General features: G+C 40.9%; 2 protein-coding genes across 2 annotated transcripts; one reads left to right on the top strand and one right to left on the bottom strand.

Moving 5' to 3' along the window:
* Positions 1-1,023: 1,023 nt before the first annotated feature.
* Positions 1,024-16,736, bottom strand: LOC137039440 (perlwapin-like). The gene is made up of 7 exons (XM_067414752.1): positions 16,529-16,736; positions 7,815-7,955; positions 7,578-7,718; positions 7,355-7,495; positions 2,601-2,747; positions 2,161-2,304; positions 1,024-1,101 (listed from the first exon to the last, which is right to left on the bottom strand). Exons 1-7 carry the CDS (start codon positions 16,605-16,607, stop codon positions 1,046-1,048), a joined length of 849 nt encoding a protein of 282 aa, XP_067270853.1. The 5' UTR covers positions 16,608-16,736; the 3' UTR covers positions 1,024-1,045.
* Positions 10,805-13,535, top strand: LOC137039439 (putative nuclease HARBI1). Its single transcript, XM_067414751.1, has 4 exons — positions 10,805-11,113; positions 11,577-12,407; positions 12,487-12,699; positions 12,826-13,535. Exons 1-3 carry the CDS (start codon positions 10,994-10,996, stop codon positions 12,694-12,696), a joined length of 1,161 nt encoding a protein of 386 aa, XP_067270852.1. The 5' UTR covers positions 10,805-10,993; the 3' UTR covers positions 12,697-12,699; positions 12,826-13,535.
* Positions 16,737-16,920: the final 184 nt, after the last annotated feature.

Genomic DNA, 16,920 nt, shown 5'->3' with positions numbered 1-16,920 from the left:
AACTTGCTGACTTAAAAGAAACTTGTAGACATAATGGGGCTGTCAGTCCTAATTTTAGGACTCCTAAATTGTTGCTCTATTGTATCTAATATTTAAAAAAAAAAGCGGTTGTTTTTATTATGAGCAGTGGTTATTCATACCTACAAAAGATTGAATAACGTAAAACAATAAACATATGACATGCTGTTCACAGCGACTGAGGGCTCCGAGCTCAGCCCAAACCCAGAGTTCTGCCCCACGTCACAGACCGCGAGTGAGGTCGAGCTGAACATACTAGTTTAGTGACAATTAGCCTACTTTTTAAAATCTTTACTTGAATATGGCTACATTCTTATTTTATTTTTTAATATAGCAACATGAAACAACATTTGTTCAACAAAATTTGAATTATATAAATACCACTGAAAGAGATCCCACCCCTATCAGCCAATCACGATGGTCATAGTAAGTGTGATGACATCATCCAAAGCAACAAAGGTCAACCCTGCCCTTACTCTCAGCTTAAGGCTTCTCTCTATTCCTTAGTAAAATTTGCTCTCAGCAGCTCTGTGAATAAATTAAGAGAGAACTGATAACTAAGAACTTCTGCGATTTAGGATAACTTGGTGGTAAGAATGTTTTGTGACTACAGTCCCAGGCCTTCAAGTCAGTGAAAGTCTTTGGGGTGTGCTAGAGGAGACTGAGTGCTGGACTCTTGCATTGTCAAGTCATGATCTGGACCAAAAATGTATGCACCATTTGATGAAAATAAGTGTGATGTTTTTCTATCAAGAGGTGCATACATTTGTGTTGACAATGCAAGAGTCCAGCACTCTGTAAAGGCTCCTCCAGCACAAGGAGGGTAGAAGAACTGTTCCCAAAAAAAAAAAAAAAAAAAAAAAAGTTTAAAAAAAAAAAACACAGAAGACAAATTAACTGATTTATTTGGTGACAGTAAGACCTTAAATATGACAAGCAAAAAAAAAAAAAAAAAAAATCCAGAGGACTCGCTGATTGTTAAATCAGCACTGTTAACTGCATTCACTGTCCGTCAGGACACTGGCCTTCATTCCAGCGGTTCTAGGCACATAGTCGTATTGAGGCAGTCACCACGAGGCTTCACTGCAGGGATATAGACACACAGCTTTAGTCAGTCTATAGCAGTATTCAATCTCAGATACAGAGCACTAAACATTTTGCTGATGGAGCAAATTGTATTTGAAGTATTCTAGAGGGTATGCAGCGATGCAGTTTTCCCACTGACACAAACCCCTCAGCTGGACTGAGTGGCAGAAGAGCTGCTGCATGAGTGGAGTTCATAGGGAAACCGCGAATAAAAATAAATCAGTTTAAACTTAAGGTTTGGCTCGATTTAACACGTTTTACAGCTTACCAAAGATCCATGGATACACATGCAGCCAGGAATCGTGTTTCCTGACGTTTATATGAGCCGGAATTGTTAATATTCACTGTCAGTTTCGAGAGTGAATACCGAATGCATATGCAGATTTGGGTCTATGTATTGAAATGTGACTACAATCACTAAAAGCCATCACACAGTCAATGAACGGGATCTCAGTTCCATTATATTAATCACTGACGCGAGAACACAATGAATCTCTCATCTACATAATGTCTAGACTTTGTTAGAGGATTTTCGTATAGAATTCATCTCTGGACAAATACTTGAGCGCTGAGTGGAGTCTAACTTCGACACCTGTGGTAGGCCATTGCGTTTTAGAAATCAAACATGTCTGTGATTGGCTACATTATTCAACAAAGGGAAAAGGAATCATTTGACGAGCACAAAGACAGATATACAATGGATCTTTTGCCAACACTTTCGGTAATTATAATATCCTATTACAAAGGAGACAGATCCTAGACCAGCAGTTATGGGGAGCTTTTCCCTCTAAAAGCATTGAGTAGCAGAAGCGGCTGTGGTTTGAGTGAGAAAATGTACACGCTATTGTCAAGTCAGTCTCCCTCAGTTCGGAAGAGGCGCAGGATTGCCTCAGTCTTTTTGCCACTCAGTGGGGTAGAACCACAGTCACTCAGGCTGATGGTGAAGTCGCATGCATGCCATCTATTAATCCTTGTAAAGCCACGTGCTTGAAAGGCTCCACGTGCCAAATTCAGGTACTTTGATTAAGATAAATACGTGTGCGAGAATATAAATACCTTTCTCTGGAGCTGTACACTGAGGTCCACATCTACTGCTGCAGCATTTCTCATCGTTCGGACAGTCACTGTCATCGAAACACATCTCTGCACACACTCCTACTACTCCAATATTGTTTGGACACACTCCTGGCTTTGGTTTATCTGTCAAGTGTTTATAGAACAGCATATGACTAATATGAATGACTCAGCATTTAAAGGATGTGACCCGTGCTGGCAAAATGAGGCACATGCAGGGTTTCAAAAATGTGTTATTTTGTGTCTATTAAAAAAAAAAACTTCTAAATGTAGCAACCATACCTTAAAATCCCTGGTAATAACACCAAATTTAGTGTCAATCACAAACCAGCATATCCACCTGGCATGGTACAGTCTGACTTTTTGCAGGCATGGGCTATTATATTATAGGGGTTACTGACCCACGCATCAGTGTAACATACCTTCATATGGAGCTCTACATGCATGTCCACATCCATTGCTGCAGCATTTCTCATCATCCGGACAGTCGCTATCATAGGAACACAACTCCGCACACACTCCTTCTACTCCAAGGTCATCGTTTGGACACACTCCTGGCTTTGGTTTATCTGTCATGTGTTTGTAACAGCATATGGCAATGCCTCAGCATTTAAAACATACATGTGACCCATACTGGCAAAATGAGAGGAATGCTTTTTTGCAGTCTATTAAATACTTTTCCAAAATATAGCAACCACCCTGATAATAACACCAAATGTAGCACAAAGTCAAAACCAAATATTGAGTCAACTTTTTCTAGATATACAATTGTTTGATTAATGAAACGGCACCTATATATTAAGACCTACTGTACCGCACAGATCTAAAAATGTTAGAGTCTCTTCCACAGGTTCACCAAACATTAATTTAAGACATAAGATGACGTTTGCGTGAATACTCAAAGACAGATATTTGGAAGTACTGTAATAGAGACAGAGCAACATAATCTGAAAAATACACCCACAACTGCCTCCATTGACGTAGTATTGAGTGAAGCTGCCTCCTCCTCATTTCTGACTTACAGCAGCTTTTAGACATCGTTCTGTGTTTGTGACAGGGTGTACCACAAATAAGCTAAACTCAGAACCAAAAAAACCAAAAGAATTTTTTTTATAAACCGCTGACAGACACCAAAAAAAACACGTTTAAGGACACAAGTGGATACAAATTATTGAGACAAAGCACGACATGTTATATTACAATGAGAACGACACCCACTCGACGGGAACAAACAACAGGAAATATAAGACTGACATTTGGATATTTTACTTAAGCGACAGTGTTTACTGCACAGAAGTAATGTCAGATGCAAAAATGTACCCAGTCTTCCTGCTGAAGCTTCACATCTTATTGCCTAGATCCACTTTTCTCCTTTAAGGATGGCTAGTTCTGGTTTTTTTTAGCTTGTTTGCTGTACAGCTTGGTCACATTGTAAGTTTCAGACTTTGCCTTTGTTATAAGTCAGAAATGACAAGGAGGCCACTTGACACAATACAAAGTCAATGGAGCGTTGGATTGTTCCCCTCCACCAGTGTGGCCTAAACATGGTCTGTCTCTATTCTGTGTATGCGTGTATCGGGATCAAGGTCTGAAGCGCATGTCGGACCTGTCAGTCAGCGAGAGGAATTGTTTTTCAAGGACAAAGGAAAGGTACTCCACCCAGTAAACATATACAGAAGATCCTTAGACATTCAATTGCCATTTGGAGCATTAGGATTGCTAGACGAGGGCTTAATGAACTAATTTGTGTGAAAATCTCAAATCAAGACTAGACTGGATAAACCCAGCCCGATCAGCCAGCAATCGGATTTCACTCTGCAGCTCAGGTTGGAAACCTATAAATTTTGTGATTTTCCACCAGGCGCGCTAGATTCCGACTTTTTGCCAGCATGGGATATTCCATTCTACACTGCTCAAAAAGAGATTAAAGAAACACTTTTTAAAGAAGAGAATAGCATCAAGCCAGTTAAACTCCCAGGATATTGATCCGGTCGGTAAAGTAGCATAGGGGGTTGTTAATCAGTTTCACCTACTTTGTGTTGAAACTAACAACAAGCAGCTCACTAGATGGGCAACAATGAGACGACCCCCAAAACAGGAAATGTTTCTCGGACTGTCCAGGAGCTCAGGGATGCCCTAATCCAGGAGGTCTCATTTATAAGACTTTGCGTAGATTTCATTCTAAAAGTGCACATGTGTACAAAAATCTAGATTTTGCGTGCACAAAACCCTGATTTATAAAACAATGCGTATGCCAGAACCTGCGCAAAAATCCCTTTATAAAAAAAAAAAAAAAAAAAAAAAAAAAAAAAAAAAAAAAAAAACACAGTCAGCAGCAGATTGTGCATGTGGTTCTCCACCCTGTCTCCTCCCAGAAATCACCATATATGGAGCTTACAACGCCTAGTTCTACTATGCATATTCGGTAACACTATTTTAAGGTTGTTGTTAACTAGTTGCTTATTAGCATGCATATTAATAGGATATTAGTATTTAAAAAAGCACATTAATGCCTTAATCTGCATTCCTTAATCCTACCCAATACCTAAAAGCTACCTTACTAACTATTAATAAGCAGTAAATAAGGAATTTAGGGCAAAAGTCGTAGTTAATAGGGAATGTGTTCCCTATACTAAAGCGTTACCGCATTCTCCCATCCATGTGACACCATGTTTAACACTGTCAAAAGACATTGAAAAATATTAGATACAGACCATAAACGCCTTTTAAATGTGTGCCTTAGAATTACATTGCTGAAAATCATTCAATATCCTTTTTATGTTGTAGAACAATATCAAAATATCCATAAAAACAAAATTGTATTAAATACTTCTCAGGTATTTTGTTTTTAAATAAAGTGTGATTTTAATTTAAAATATTTTTTTAAATTTTAAACACTTCAAATCAAATAAAATCCATGCAGTTTTGCTGATAATGTCCCTGAATGAAAACTCGTTCTCTCCTTATTCTGCCATTGGCGTAATCCTCCAACAGTGCCATCATGCCGTCAAGCATACATACACGGGTCACCAGAGGATTTATACGTTTCTAACAAATAGACTGATCGTTAAAAATAAAATAATTTGTAGGGGAAAATTTAAAGGGGGGGTGAAAAACTCAGTTTCAGTCAGTGTCATGTCAATCTTGAGTACCTATAGAGTAGCATTGCATCCTGCATATCTCCGAAAAGTCTTTATTTTTTTAATAATTATATAAGAAAGATGCGCTGTTCCGAGTCTTTCCGAAAAAAGCCGAGCGGGTGGGGGCGTGTCGTGTGAGCGGAGCTAAATAATGACGTGTGCAGCAGCGCGCTGTGTGTTGAGTCGAGTCCGTCATCCCTAACAGCGGGAAAAAAAACTTTATTCAAAATAAAAATATGGCTTTTAATCAGATACAGCCATACATCTATGATCCGGAATCAGACCCAGAGGCTGCAGTTGAACAGGAGCAGCAGCAAAAACGACTAGAGCAGGACGTCTCTATGTGGTACAAGTTATACACTAACTATATAATATGCTTAGCGGCTTGTGTTATTTACATATTTATACTTGAATTATATCGTCGTATTTTTGTCTTTGAAGGTGTACATGTGGGAAGTGCAGTTGTGCACGTGTGTTTGTGTGTTTACGCGTGGTTTGTGTAGACAGTAAGCGGACTAAAAAAAACACAGACATTTGAAGCAGTCTTACTCACCGCCTGCGGTTCTAACGTTGGGACTGCTCCATCCTTCAGCATTAGGCGATTGGGAAAATGCGGCGTCGAGCTGGGCCTTGTTTATGAAACAGTCGGCACCGAAATGCAGCGAACAGATATAAACAGTCGCGCAACTCAGTTGCTGATCCGGAAAAGCAAATTACATCCACTGTTGCCTTAACGCGGGGTTTTGGAGAATCTGTGCAGGACTGTCTTGGTCTGGCAACCAAAAACGCACTTTTTTTGGTGACATTATGTGCTATGTGTAATTGTCACCTGTCCAGCATCCTACAAACCAGCGCTTTGATGGGCGTAGGCTGTTGCTTTCGCTCTCTCCCTCGCTCGCTCTCACGCGCTTCCGGTAGAATTGTCCGTAAGGCCCATACAAGGAAATTCCGCCCCCACCAACGTCAATGGGGACGCATGATCTCAAAAAACTTGCCGAAACTTATGACTAACCGGAAGTAGTATTTTTGACAAAGAAATACTCCCATCAAACGTCCACCTTAACTTTTGAAACTTTGTCCATGTTTAGTATGGGATTCCAAGTCTTTAACAGTGTAAAAAGATCAGTATGCATGAAACAGCATTTCACCCCCCCTTTAAGACGAAAGTGTTATAGTGAACATGCTTCTTCGTAGCGGTTTTGTAATGAACACCGTAATAGTTAGGACCGATGAGCGATTGTGCTTTATGACTGTATTTGCAGACTGACATTTTATGATATATGTACATTAAGGTATACATTTCTAATATAAAGGTATTTCGTGCTATTCTCCATCACGTCTCGTTGTGGACAATGTGACTAAGGCAGCGCTGATTATTATTATTTTATTAAATACATTTTGAGTTCCATTTGGATTTTGCTAGATGTATATAGCCTAAAACAATCGGCACAAATAACACTGTTGGATTTAATCTTCATGATAATGTGGTTATAACGTATAAAATGGAGTGAAAATTTAATGTCATTGTTATAATCGCTCACGTTTATTTTCTACAGTTCTAACTTTAGTTCACGAGCTCACCATCTGTGTCGCCAATTCCTTTTGTCTCCAGAATGTGCGTACGCACAGCTCAAAGTTTGCTTAAAGGGGCACACAGTCTCCCATCAAGTTTGTTTTTTATAGATCACAACCTTTGCGTGGGAACTGGTGTACGTACATTTCCAGCCCCGTTCTGTGCGTACGCACACTTTATGAGACCCCAGACCTGCGAGGAAATACCCCAGGTCACCATCCGTCGTCTCATTAATAGCGTGCCCGACGTTGTCAGGCATGTGTACAAGCATGTGGGGGCCATACAAACTACAGAGTACCATTTTGATTTGCTTCAATGAAATTTCAGCAAAATGGACTAGTCTGCTGCATATTTTTTCACTCTGATTATCAGGGTGTCTTTGAAATCAGTCCTCCTGTTCCTTTAATTTTCAGCAGTGTATTCAGAGGGGTTACCCTCTGACCCACGCATCAGTGTAACATACCTTCATATGGAGCGCTACATGCATGTCCACATCCTCTGCTGCAGCATTTCTCATCGTCCGGACAGTCGCTGTCATTGGAACACAACTCTTCACACACTACTCCAAGGTTGTTTTTTGGACACACGCCGTCCTTTGGTAACCCTGTCATGTGTTTGTATAATATATAGCAAAGAATGCTGAATGACTTTAAAAAACGGGGAAAATAAAAAGAAAGTTCAAATACCTTCACTTAGACGCATACACCGCATCCCACATTCATTACTGCAGCATGTCTCGTCATAAGAACAGTCACTGTTATCCACACACACCATGCCACACTCATCTGATCGGTTGTTGTTTGGACACACTCCTGGCTTTGGTTCCTCTGTCATGTGTTTGTATAACAATAGCAATGAACGCTGAATGACTCGCATTTAAAAAGATAAAAATAAAAAGTTGACCCACACACTAATATAAATACCTGTGTATGGAGGCAAACACAGCCGTCCACATTTATTACTGCAGCATTTCTCATCGTTCGGACAGTCAATGTCATCCAGACACAACATGCCACACACGTCTGGTCGGTCGTTGTTTGGACACACTCCTGGCTTTGTGTTCCCTGTTATGCATTATAATATATCATATCACTGAATGCTCAATAACTCACTACAGGGCCAAACGTTTAATCAATTAAACTGCACATGATTTGGCGGCCAAAAAAAAACAAATAAACAACAAAACACGCAGATTTACACCGAGCTTGTTAGTGAAGCACGGCTCTGTGATGAGTATTAAATGCTGCTAAATCTGAAAGACAGAGGTCGCTCACACAAACTCCAAATATGCCTCGCAGAAGTACGATAGCACTAGCACGTCATTCCAGGAAAACATCACACTAGCACCATAGCTGAATAAATATTTTCATAATAATAAGTACATTTACACTTCAATGCTAATCAAAATAGTAATCTATACAGTGACTAAAGGCTATGAAATGTGCCTTATTTGGTGTAGGAAGCCTCATCTAACAGAAGTAATATAAATGCCCATAGAAAATTGTGTTGTATGAATATCAGAGCATGCAATATATCAACCACACCCCTTGCACAGTTTATCCTGGGTCCACATTTCATTCAGTGACATTAGACAGTTTTGATCGATGATGTTTAATGTTGATGATCACGTTGTTTTTTGTTTTTTTGGTGGTCTTTGCCTGTTTTGATCAGGAGATTTAGTAGGCCTACTCATTCAGATGCGTAATAGCGCCCCCTAGTGTCTTACAGTGAAAACGCGGAAAATTAATTTAAAAAAAATTGGATACTGTTGTATGATTTAGCTACATCTCTAATAATAATGCCCAAGATGACAGATTTTTTCACTTAATCTTTTTGTAAAAAGGTTCATTTTTAAACACCATACAGTCAAATGTTTGTGTATTATTATTAACAACAACATTATTACAATTGGATTTCTTTAATAGTTAAAGGGGGGGTGAAATGCTGTTTCATGCATACTGATCTTTTTACACTGTTAAAGACTTGGAATCCCATACTAAACATAGACAAAGTTTCAAAAGTTAAGGTGGACGTTTGATGGGAGTATTTCTTTGTCAAAAATACTACTTCCGGTTAGTCATAAGTTTCGGCAAGTTTTTTGAGATCATGCGTTCCCATTGACGTTAGTGGGGGCGGAATTTCCTTGTATGGGCCTTACGGACAATTCTACCGGAAGCGCGTGAGAGAGAGCGAGGGAGAGAGCGAAAGCAACAGGCTACGCCCATCAAAGCGCTGGCTTGTAGGATGCTAAACAGGTGATATAACCATTAGCTACTGACTTACCCACTGATAGGCCGGCGGTCGATCTGTATTAGCACTTTCCTCACGCGACGGGCGAATCACTTTCCTCACAGAGCGACTCACTTTCCTCACGCGGCAGTAGTGATGTCCGGTTCGCGAACGAATCGTTCTTTTTAACCGGATCTTTATAGTGAACCGGTCGAACCAGTTCACCAAATCGAACTGAATCGTTCTAAACGGTTCGCGTCTCAAATCAGGGCTGATCCCACAAATACTGTAGATATTAACTTTCTGCCATCAGTGACAGTCTCTCAAACTAGAAATAAAACTAATATCTTGAAGTAGATGCTGTAACTCCAATCGTTAGCTGAAGTGAGACATGTTTTGCTGAGAGATCTGATGAACTCACGAGCAGCTGATACTGAGCATGCGCGTGTAACCGAACGTACCGGTTCGGTTGTCGGACCCTCGGATCAGCAGTACAGAATCAAAACCGTTTCTATCGGACACGTTCGATACTGAGAACCGATGAGCCGATGAGCTGCGCATGCGTGTTATTTGTTCAGAGGAACGAAATGCAGGTTAAGTGTATTTAAAACTAATCACGTTTGGAAACATTATAAAGCTGTCACTGTATTATTTTAAAGTTTTGGAAACAATAGATTGTAAAACGGTCAAATTAAACATTTATTTGTTTTATCAATAATGCATGATATTTTCAGGAACAGCTTTTATCTTATTTAATTTCTAAGTCGATAAAGATTTTAAAATAGATGTAATCAAAACAGTAGCCTATGATATAGACTATTCAGCAGCAGTTCGCAGCTCAGCACCCTGTCCTCAGCACACACACACACACACACACACACACTGATACAGCGGTTCTCGAGTCAGATCGACCGGTTGCAACGGATCACCGGTACAGAATCGAGAACCGTTTCTATAGGACACGTTCGATCTTTCGGACATGTTCGATTCTGAGAACCGGTGAGCTGAGATACTGAGCATGCGTGAGAGCGTCGTAACCGAACTGTTTCTCTCGAACTGGGACAGCTGATGCTGAAAATACATGAGCCCGGGTGAACTGAGGATTTGTGTAATGTCAATGTAAGTTTATTTAATCCGTGTAAAACATCAGTGTGTGCACGACAGTGACAGTGACAGTCTCTCTAGAAATAAAACTAATATCTTGAAGTAGATGTTGTAAATCGATTCAGTTCGATTTGGTGAACTGTATTGAGTGCTGTTGCTAAACATAAATGAAAAAATGTTTCCAAGATGATGATGATGTCAATTATAATTATTACTATACTAAGTTTTGATTACAAATACTTTATATGGATGTGTTTGAATGTATATTCATCCGCCGGGATGATAGAAATGACGTCATTACGTAAAGACGTAAAAGAACCGGTGATCCGGTTTTTTTAACCGGATCATTGAAACGAACTGTCCGAAAGAACCGGTTCGCGGGAAAGAACCGAACTTCCCATCACTACGCGGCAGGCGAATCACTTTCCTCACTGAGCGAATCACTTTCCTCACGCGGCGGGCGAATCACTTTCCTCACCGAGCGACTCACTTTCCTCACGCGGCGGGCGAATCACTTTCCTCACTGAGCGAATTACTTTCCTCACAGAGCGAATCCCTTTCCTCACAGAGCGACTCACTAGCTGTGTCCCAATTCAGGGGCTGCATCCTTTGAAGGATGCATCCTTCTAAGGATGCAGCCTACATGGCCTTCAAAGGAGGCTCCAAATGTAGCCTTCATTGGTAATTGATAATTGAGCCACAAGCTGTTCCCTATTACCACTGCTGCCACCTAGCAAACTGTAAGAGGAGAGCTGCCATCCTGACAACTATGGAGCCAGAATTGCTAGTTTTTATTTTTATTTTGTATGAGTTACTGGAGGAGATGGTGGGGTTTCAACCCCGGCGCCGCCGGGTCATTTATCTGAGACTTTGCCAAGATCATAGGCAGGTAAGTTGAACTGGTTTTCTGCATTCTTATTGACGGATTATACATTTTATTTGTAGCTAAGTATTTGGTTTCAACTAACTTGTATAATCTTATGACACATGAAGAAACAAAATACACATAAAGCAGTTTGAATGTTGATTTTTATGTTGCCAAGATGATATTTGATAGGCTATAGTTTATACTCTTGACCATGGTGAATGTATTTAGACAGGGTTTCAACCCAGTTTTTGTTTGTAGGCAATTGAACCATAAAAACAAGAAACAATAATTTTATTTTGTTAGTTTCATTTTAAAAACGAGGAGTGGTGAAGGAACTAAATTTGTTTAATATACTTTACATTTGTACATGTAGACCTACTTTAGTAAAAAGTAAAATGCAACATAAAACGTAGTGCAGCCATCATATTACTGCCAAACCATCACTGATTTCTCAATTTCTCTTTTTCTTCTTTCCCGTAATTAGACCAGACCCCTGTACTGCAGGATTAACCTGAATGTCCCACTGCTGGACAGATTTTTTAGTGATTCTGATACACGTCCTGATTTTCGGCTGAGCAGGGAGGCCCTGACAGTGCTGCTGGATTTGCTAAATGAACGTCGACATGGATGGGGTTCCACAATCGAGACCCTGGTGTTTCTTTTCTGGCTGGCATGTGGTACATCATACAGGGTGGTCTCCAGAGCATTTGACATGCCTCGTTCCACTGTCCACCGCATTGTCCACCGAGTTGCTGAGGAGGTGGTGGCCATTCGCCACCAAGTAATTCATCTCCCCAACACCCCAGAGAAGCTGGATGCAGTTTGCCGTGGGTTTGCAGGGCTGGCAAGGCACAGAGCTTTCCTTAAAGCTGCAGGAGCAATCGACGGCTGTCATGTCCGTATCAAGCCACCAAGCGGCCCTGATGGTCATTGCTACAGGAACAGGAAACTGTTTCCATCCATCATCCTGCAGGCAGTTTGTGACCATCAGGGCCGCTTCATTGACACGTACGTGGGCTGGCCCGGGTCAGTGCATGATGCACGAGTGCTCCGCCACAGCCCACTGTACAGGAGGTCAGTGTATCCTCCTCCAGGGCACTTCATCCTGGCAGACGGAGGGTACCCATGTCTCCAACACCCACTCCCCCTCATCACTCCCTACAGGAGGCCAGTACAAGGTGTGGGAGCCCAGCGCTTTAATCTTCATCATTCCAGGGCACGCTCCATTATAGAGCGTGCTTTTGGGATGATGAAGACCAGGTTTAGGGCCATCTTCTTGCATGCGCTGGAGGTGCACCACACCTTTGTACCTCACGTAAGTAAACTGAAAATACATTTTAAAAGTACTGAAAACAACTTCAATCTGTCTAAATATATATATCTTTCCATTTCAGGTCATAACAGCCTGTGCCATCCTCCATAACATCTGCCTTGAGGTTGGTGACATCATGGGCCCGGAGGATGAGCATGAGGATGATCAGGACGTGGCAGAGGATGAGGGGGGGCAGGATTTGGAGACAGTCAGTGGTGCTCCATGGAGAGACCAGCTGTCTGCAGCGGTGTCTGCCCTGGAGGAGGTACCCGCTGACCATGACTATTTGTAACAGGCAAGTAAGAGTTATAAAGCTACAATACCTAAGTGGAAAAATTGGTTTTGCATGTTTATAATATTTCATGGTTTGATTTGAGTATGCAAGTTCACTTATTTTATTCTTCCCTCTTTCTGAAAATAGTGACATGATAGCCGTTGATTGTGCCAGCCCTGCAAAGCCGTTGATGGACAATGCAGTGTACAGTGGAAATATGCACACAAACACTCTGGAGACCATCCCAGATGATGTCCCACCGGCAGAGACCTTACCAGGGTCTCTATTGTGGACCCCATCCCATCCAGCAGCACAATCAGGGTCTCCCTGCTCCGCTGAATGAGAGAGTGCACCCCCCCCATCTTTTATATATCATTATTATTAAGTTTTTCTGTTGTTGTCAATAGTTAAAAACAATAAAAAAATGTACAAATGGAAATTTGCATGCCTAGTGTTTATAAATTACTCAAAGTTTTCAGTTTCCATATTTGTTTATTTCCAAATACCAGCTTTTATATTTATAAATAAAAAAAAACTTTACAGAAATTGCTGCACTTCATTTACAACAAACTTAAATTCCAAATATAAATAAATATCACTTCAATTGCACTTACAAAATAAAATTTGAACAGAAATAACTGAAAACAAATATCCAAAAAGTACATAAATTATTTTTCAATAATTTTCTCAAGGAGAGAAAATAGTCTGTCCATCCTCTCCCTGCTCTCTTGTGCCCTCCTTGCCTCGGTTTCCCTTTGAACCATCATGTCCTCCCTCATTAGCTCAATGAGTTCATCCTCCCGGCCCCTTTTTCGGGCTGGGGCTGCGGCTGGGGCTGCGGCTGGGGCTGCGGCTGGGGCTGCGGCTGGGGCTGCGGCTGCGGCTGCGGCTGCGGCTGCGGCTGCGGCTGCGGCTGCGGCTGCGGCTGGGGCTGCGGCTGGGGCTGCGGCTGGGGCTGCGGCTGGGGCTGCGGCTGGGGCTGGGGCTGCGGCTGGGGCTGCTGAACTTGACCCTGGTTGGTCATCAGGGATGGAGGCAATTAGGACAGGGGGGTTGTTGGAAGGCCTCTGTCCCAATACCTCATCCATGTAGACAAACCACGGCCAAGTTGCAGCAGTGGATTTCCCGCTCACCCCCTCACCTGTCCCAGGACACTTGCAATCCTAAGGCAGAGCATAGACCATGTTTGTTGTTAACAACAACAACAACAACAACAACCACATTTCAGCAAACATGTCAACTGACTTGCTTACCTTGTATTTTTTTTTTAAATTGTCCCATTTTTTTTTGGCCTGCAAGGGACTGACCTTCCCCAACAGGTCCATTTTCTCCAGAATTCGCCTAAAACAAGAGAAAAGGGAAAGACTTGTGAAAATAAATAAATAAATACCAAGACAGGGTGCAAATTGGTGGTGGTTGAGGACGTTCCCCCCTTCTATATGTAAAGCGCTTTGGATGTCTAGAAAAGCGCTATATAAATGTAATGAATTACTAATTATTATTAATCTTACAATCATTAGTAAATTACACAGTTGTACATTTCTATAGAAAATACTCCACAAATTGTATGCCTGGATCCTCAAGTTTGCTAAAGACATTTGTAGACATATCTTCCATGACAGCACTTTAAAAAAAACAACAACAGCAAAGTGAAAGACTATTGTATTATGTAGTTGTTGTCTCATTGCCAAGGCCTTTCTGTGGCCTATATTTGTATAACAATATGCAGCTAAATTAAATATTACAAAAGGTTAATGCCTTACCGCCAAGTCACAAGGGCAGAGTTTTTGGCCCCAGTAAAAAGAGCATCATTTTCAGCCCTCAGTTTAATGAACTGAGCAGTCTGCTCCTTTGTCCCTGAAACAAAACAAAGTATTAGAACAAGTTTAGCCTCAGACCACCTGACAAAAGAAGCTGCGCAGGTGTAACATTTTATTTTTTAGTAACAGTTTTTTTTTTTTTTAACACCCCTGGATTTTAACACTTGTTTCACCAGCTATTTGAATAACATTATGTATTGCAGTCTGTTTTTCAGGTAATTTTATCTATCACATTTCAGCTTTATTTTTGCTTCATTTCTTCTGCATTTGTGCTGCTGTTTTATTTAGCTACTTGAATATACATTTGTACTTAAAATTCAAATTTATCTAACGAAATATTCTTCTTTAATCTTCATTTAGAATCAAAAACAACATTTTCACTGCGATGGAAAAAAACAACAACAACTTGCTCTCCCGCTTGCCACACACAAAGCAAGGCACGCACCTTTGGACGCGGTTTAGCGCATAATTTGTAGACATATCTGAGTTCGATTTGCCCTCGGTGCACCATTTATTTCATGTTGTTCAATTTTATTTAAATTGATTTTTTATGGTTATGCAATCATAAAATATGATCGACATATAAAGCTTAATTCCAATACATAAATAGAACCTTCGAATGTAAATATGACAAAAAGGAAGTACGAAAAATATTAGCTATATGGTCAGAATGACCGTTTTCTGTTAAACAGACAACAAGATATATGTTTAAAATTATTTTAAGCAACTTGCTAGGCTACTTAATTGAGTAACTTTTGCTTGTCTATAGGCCTAAATGCTTCCTAATGAAATAATTGTTTGATATTTGGAGAACAAAAAAAATAAAATAAAAATAAAAAAAAATAGCCTACTAAGAAAAGCATTTTGCTGATATTACATTTAGTATTTGATTAATTTAACTCAGCTGATTCGGTGCTTGGTCCATATTTATGCTTTTAACACTTGTTTTAGATAGCAATTTGAATTAATTAAAACACAATACTACTTACATTTATATGTGAATTCCTCAGCCACAGAACCACCTTTAGAACTCGCCATTTTCTTTTAATAAAACTTTTTCTTCATTAGGAATTTATGGCAGCTTGCATCCAATTAATACAAATAATTTTCGTCACCTGCGCGCTATGAATTGTGGGGTAGGGTAGGGTGCGAAGTGTCCATTGTTGTATCCTTCATTCGCCTGAGAAGTGAAGGGCGCATAAGGAGTCGCATTTTAATGACATTCCAAATTTGGGCAGCCTAGTCGTGCCAGGATGACGCAGTCGGTCTTCAAAGGGTGCAGCGTTTGAATTGGGACAGCCTTCGCAGCTCTGCTGTGACGCAATCGGCCTTCAAATGCGTCCTTTGAAGGCTGCAACGTTTGAATTGGGACAGTCTTCGTCGCTCCGCGGTGACGCAATCGGCCTTCAAATGCGGCCTTTGGAGGATGCAGCCCCTAAATTGGGACACAGCCACTTTCCTCACGCGGCGGGCGAATCACTTTCCTCACAGAGCGAATCACTTTCCTCACGCGGCGGGCGAATCACTTTCCTCACTGAGCGAATCACTTTCCTCACAGAGCGAATCACTTTGCTCACAGAGCGAATCACTTTGCTCACAGAGCGACTCACTTTCCTCACTGCAGCGCGCTGCTGCACACGTCATTATTTAGCTCCACTCACACGACACGCCCCCACCCGCTCGGCTTTTTTCGGAAAGACTCGGAACAGCGCATCTTTCTTATATAATTATAAAAAAAAAGACTTTTCGGAGATATGCAGGATGCAATGCTACTCTATAGGTACTCAAGATTGACATGACACTGACTGAAACTGAGTGTTTCACCCCCCCTTTAAATAAAGAACAAATAATTATTTAAAAAAAATTATGTGGTACCGAAATTGGTACAGAGTACCATAAAATTATTGATACCATTTGATACCGATTACTGGAATTTTGTCTGACATCCCTAGCTCTGAGAGTGGGTAAAGTCATATTTTGTATAGCTATTTACACATTTTCTTCCCGATGTATAACGAAGTACACGTTACCTGGGACTCGTTCGACTCTTCCGCTCCAGCACACAGAAGAACACAAAACAATCAACGAGCATAACAGTCGAGTTGCCATCTTCTCAATCAGCGATGTCACAACGAACTGCTGAGAAATGAGCTGAATTAGACGGTCAGGTTTTTTATTTAAAAGCGAAACCGTGTTTGAAAATTCCAAGAAAGTCTTGCCCAAATGAAACCCTGATGAAACTCACTTGGCCTGCAGCTTTAGTAGCCTAAACTTGAAGACCCTCTGCTGTTCAGGTGTGTTTGATTAGCGGGATTTTTGCACAGGTTACGCTCAAACCGCGCCCCGCAGCGTTGACTCATCAATGACTCGCTTTCATTGGTCAACTCTCTCACAGCGCTGACTCCTGATCGATGAAACACCT

Source organism: Pseudorasbora parva, chromosome 14 (assembly GCF_024679245.1).
Source record: "Pseudorasbora parva isolate DD20220531a chromosome 14, ASM2467924v1, whole genome shotgun sequence".
Lineage (NCBI taxonomy): Eukaryota > Metazoa > Chordata > Actinopteri > Cypriniformes > Gobionidae > Pseudorasbora > Pseudorasbora parva.
Note: the sequence above shows the minus strand (reverse complement) of the source record. Positions and strands in the feature narration are given on the sequence as shown.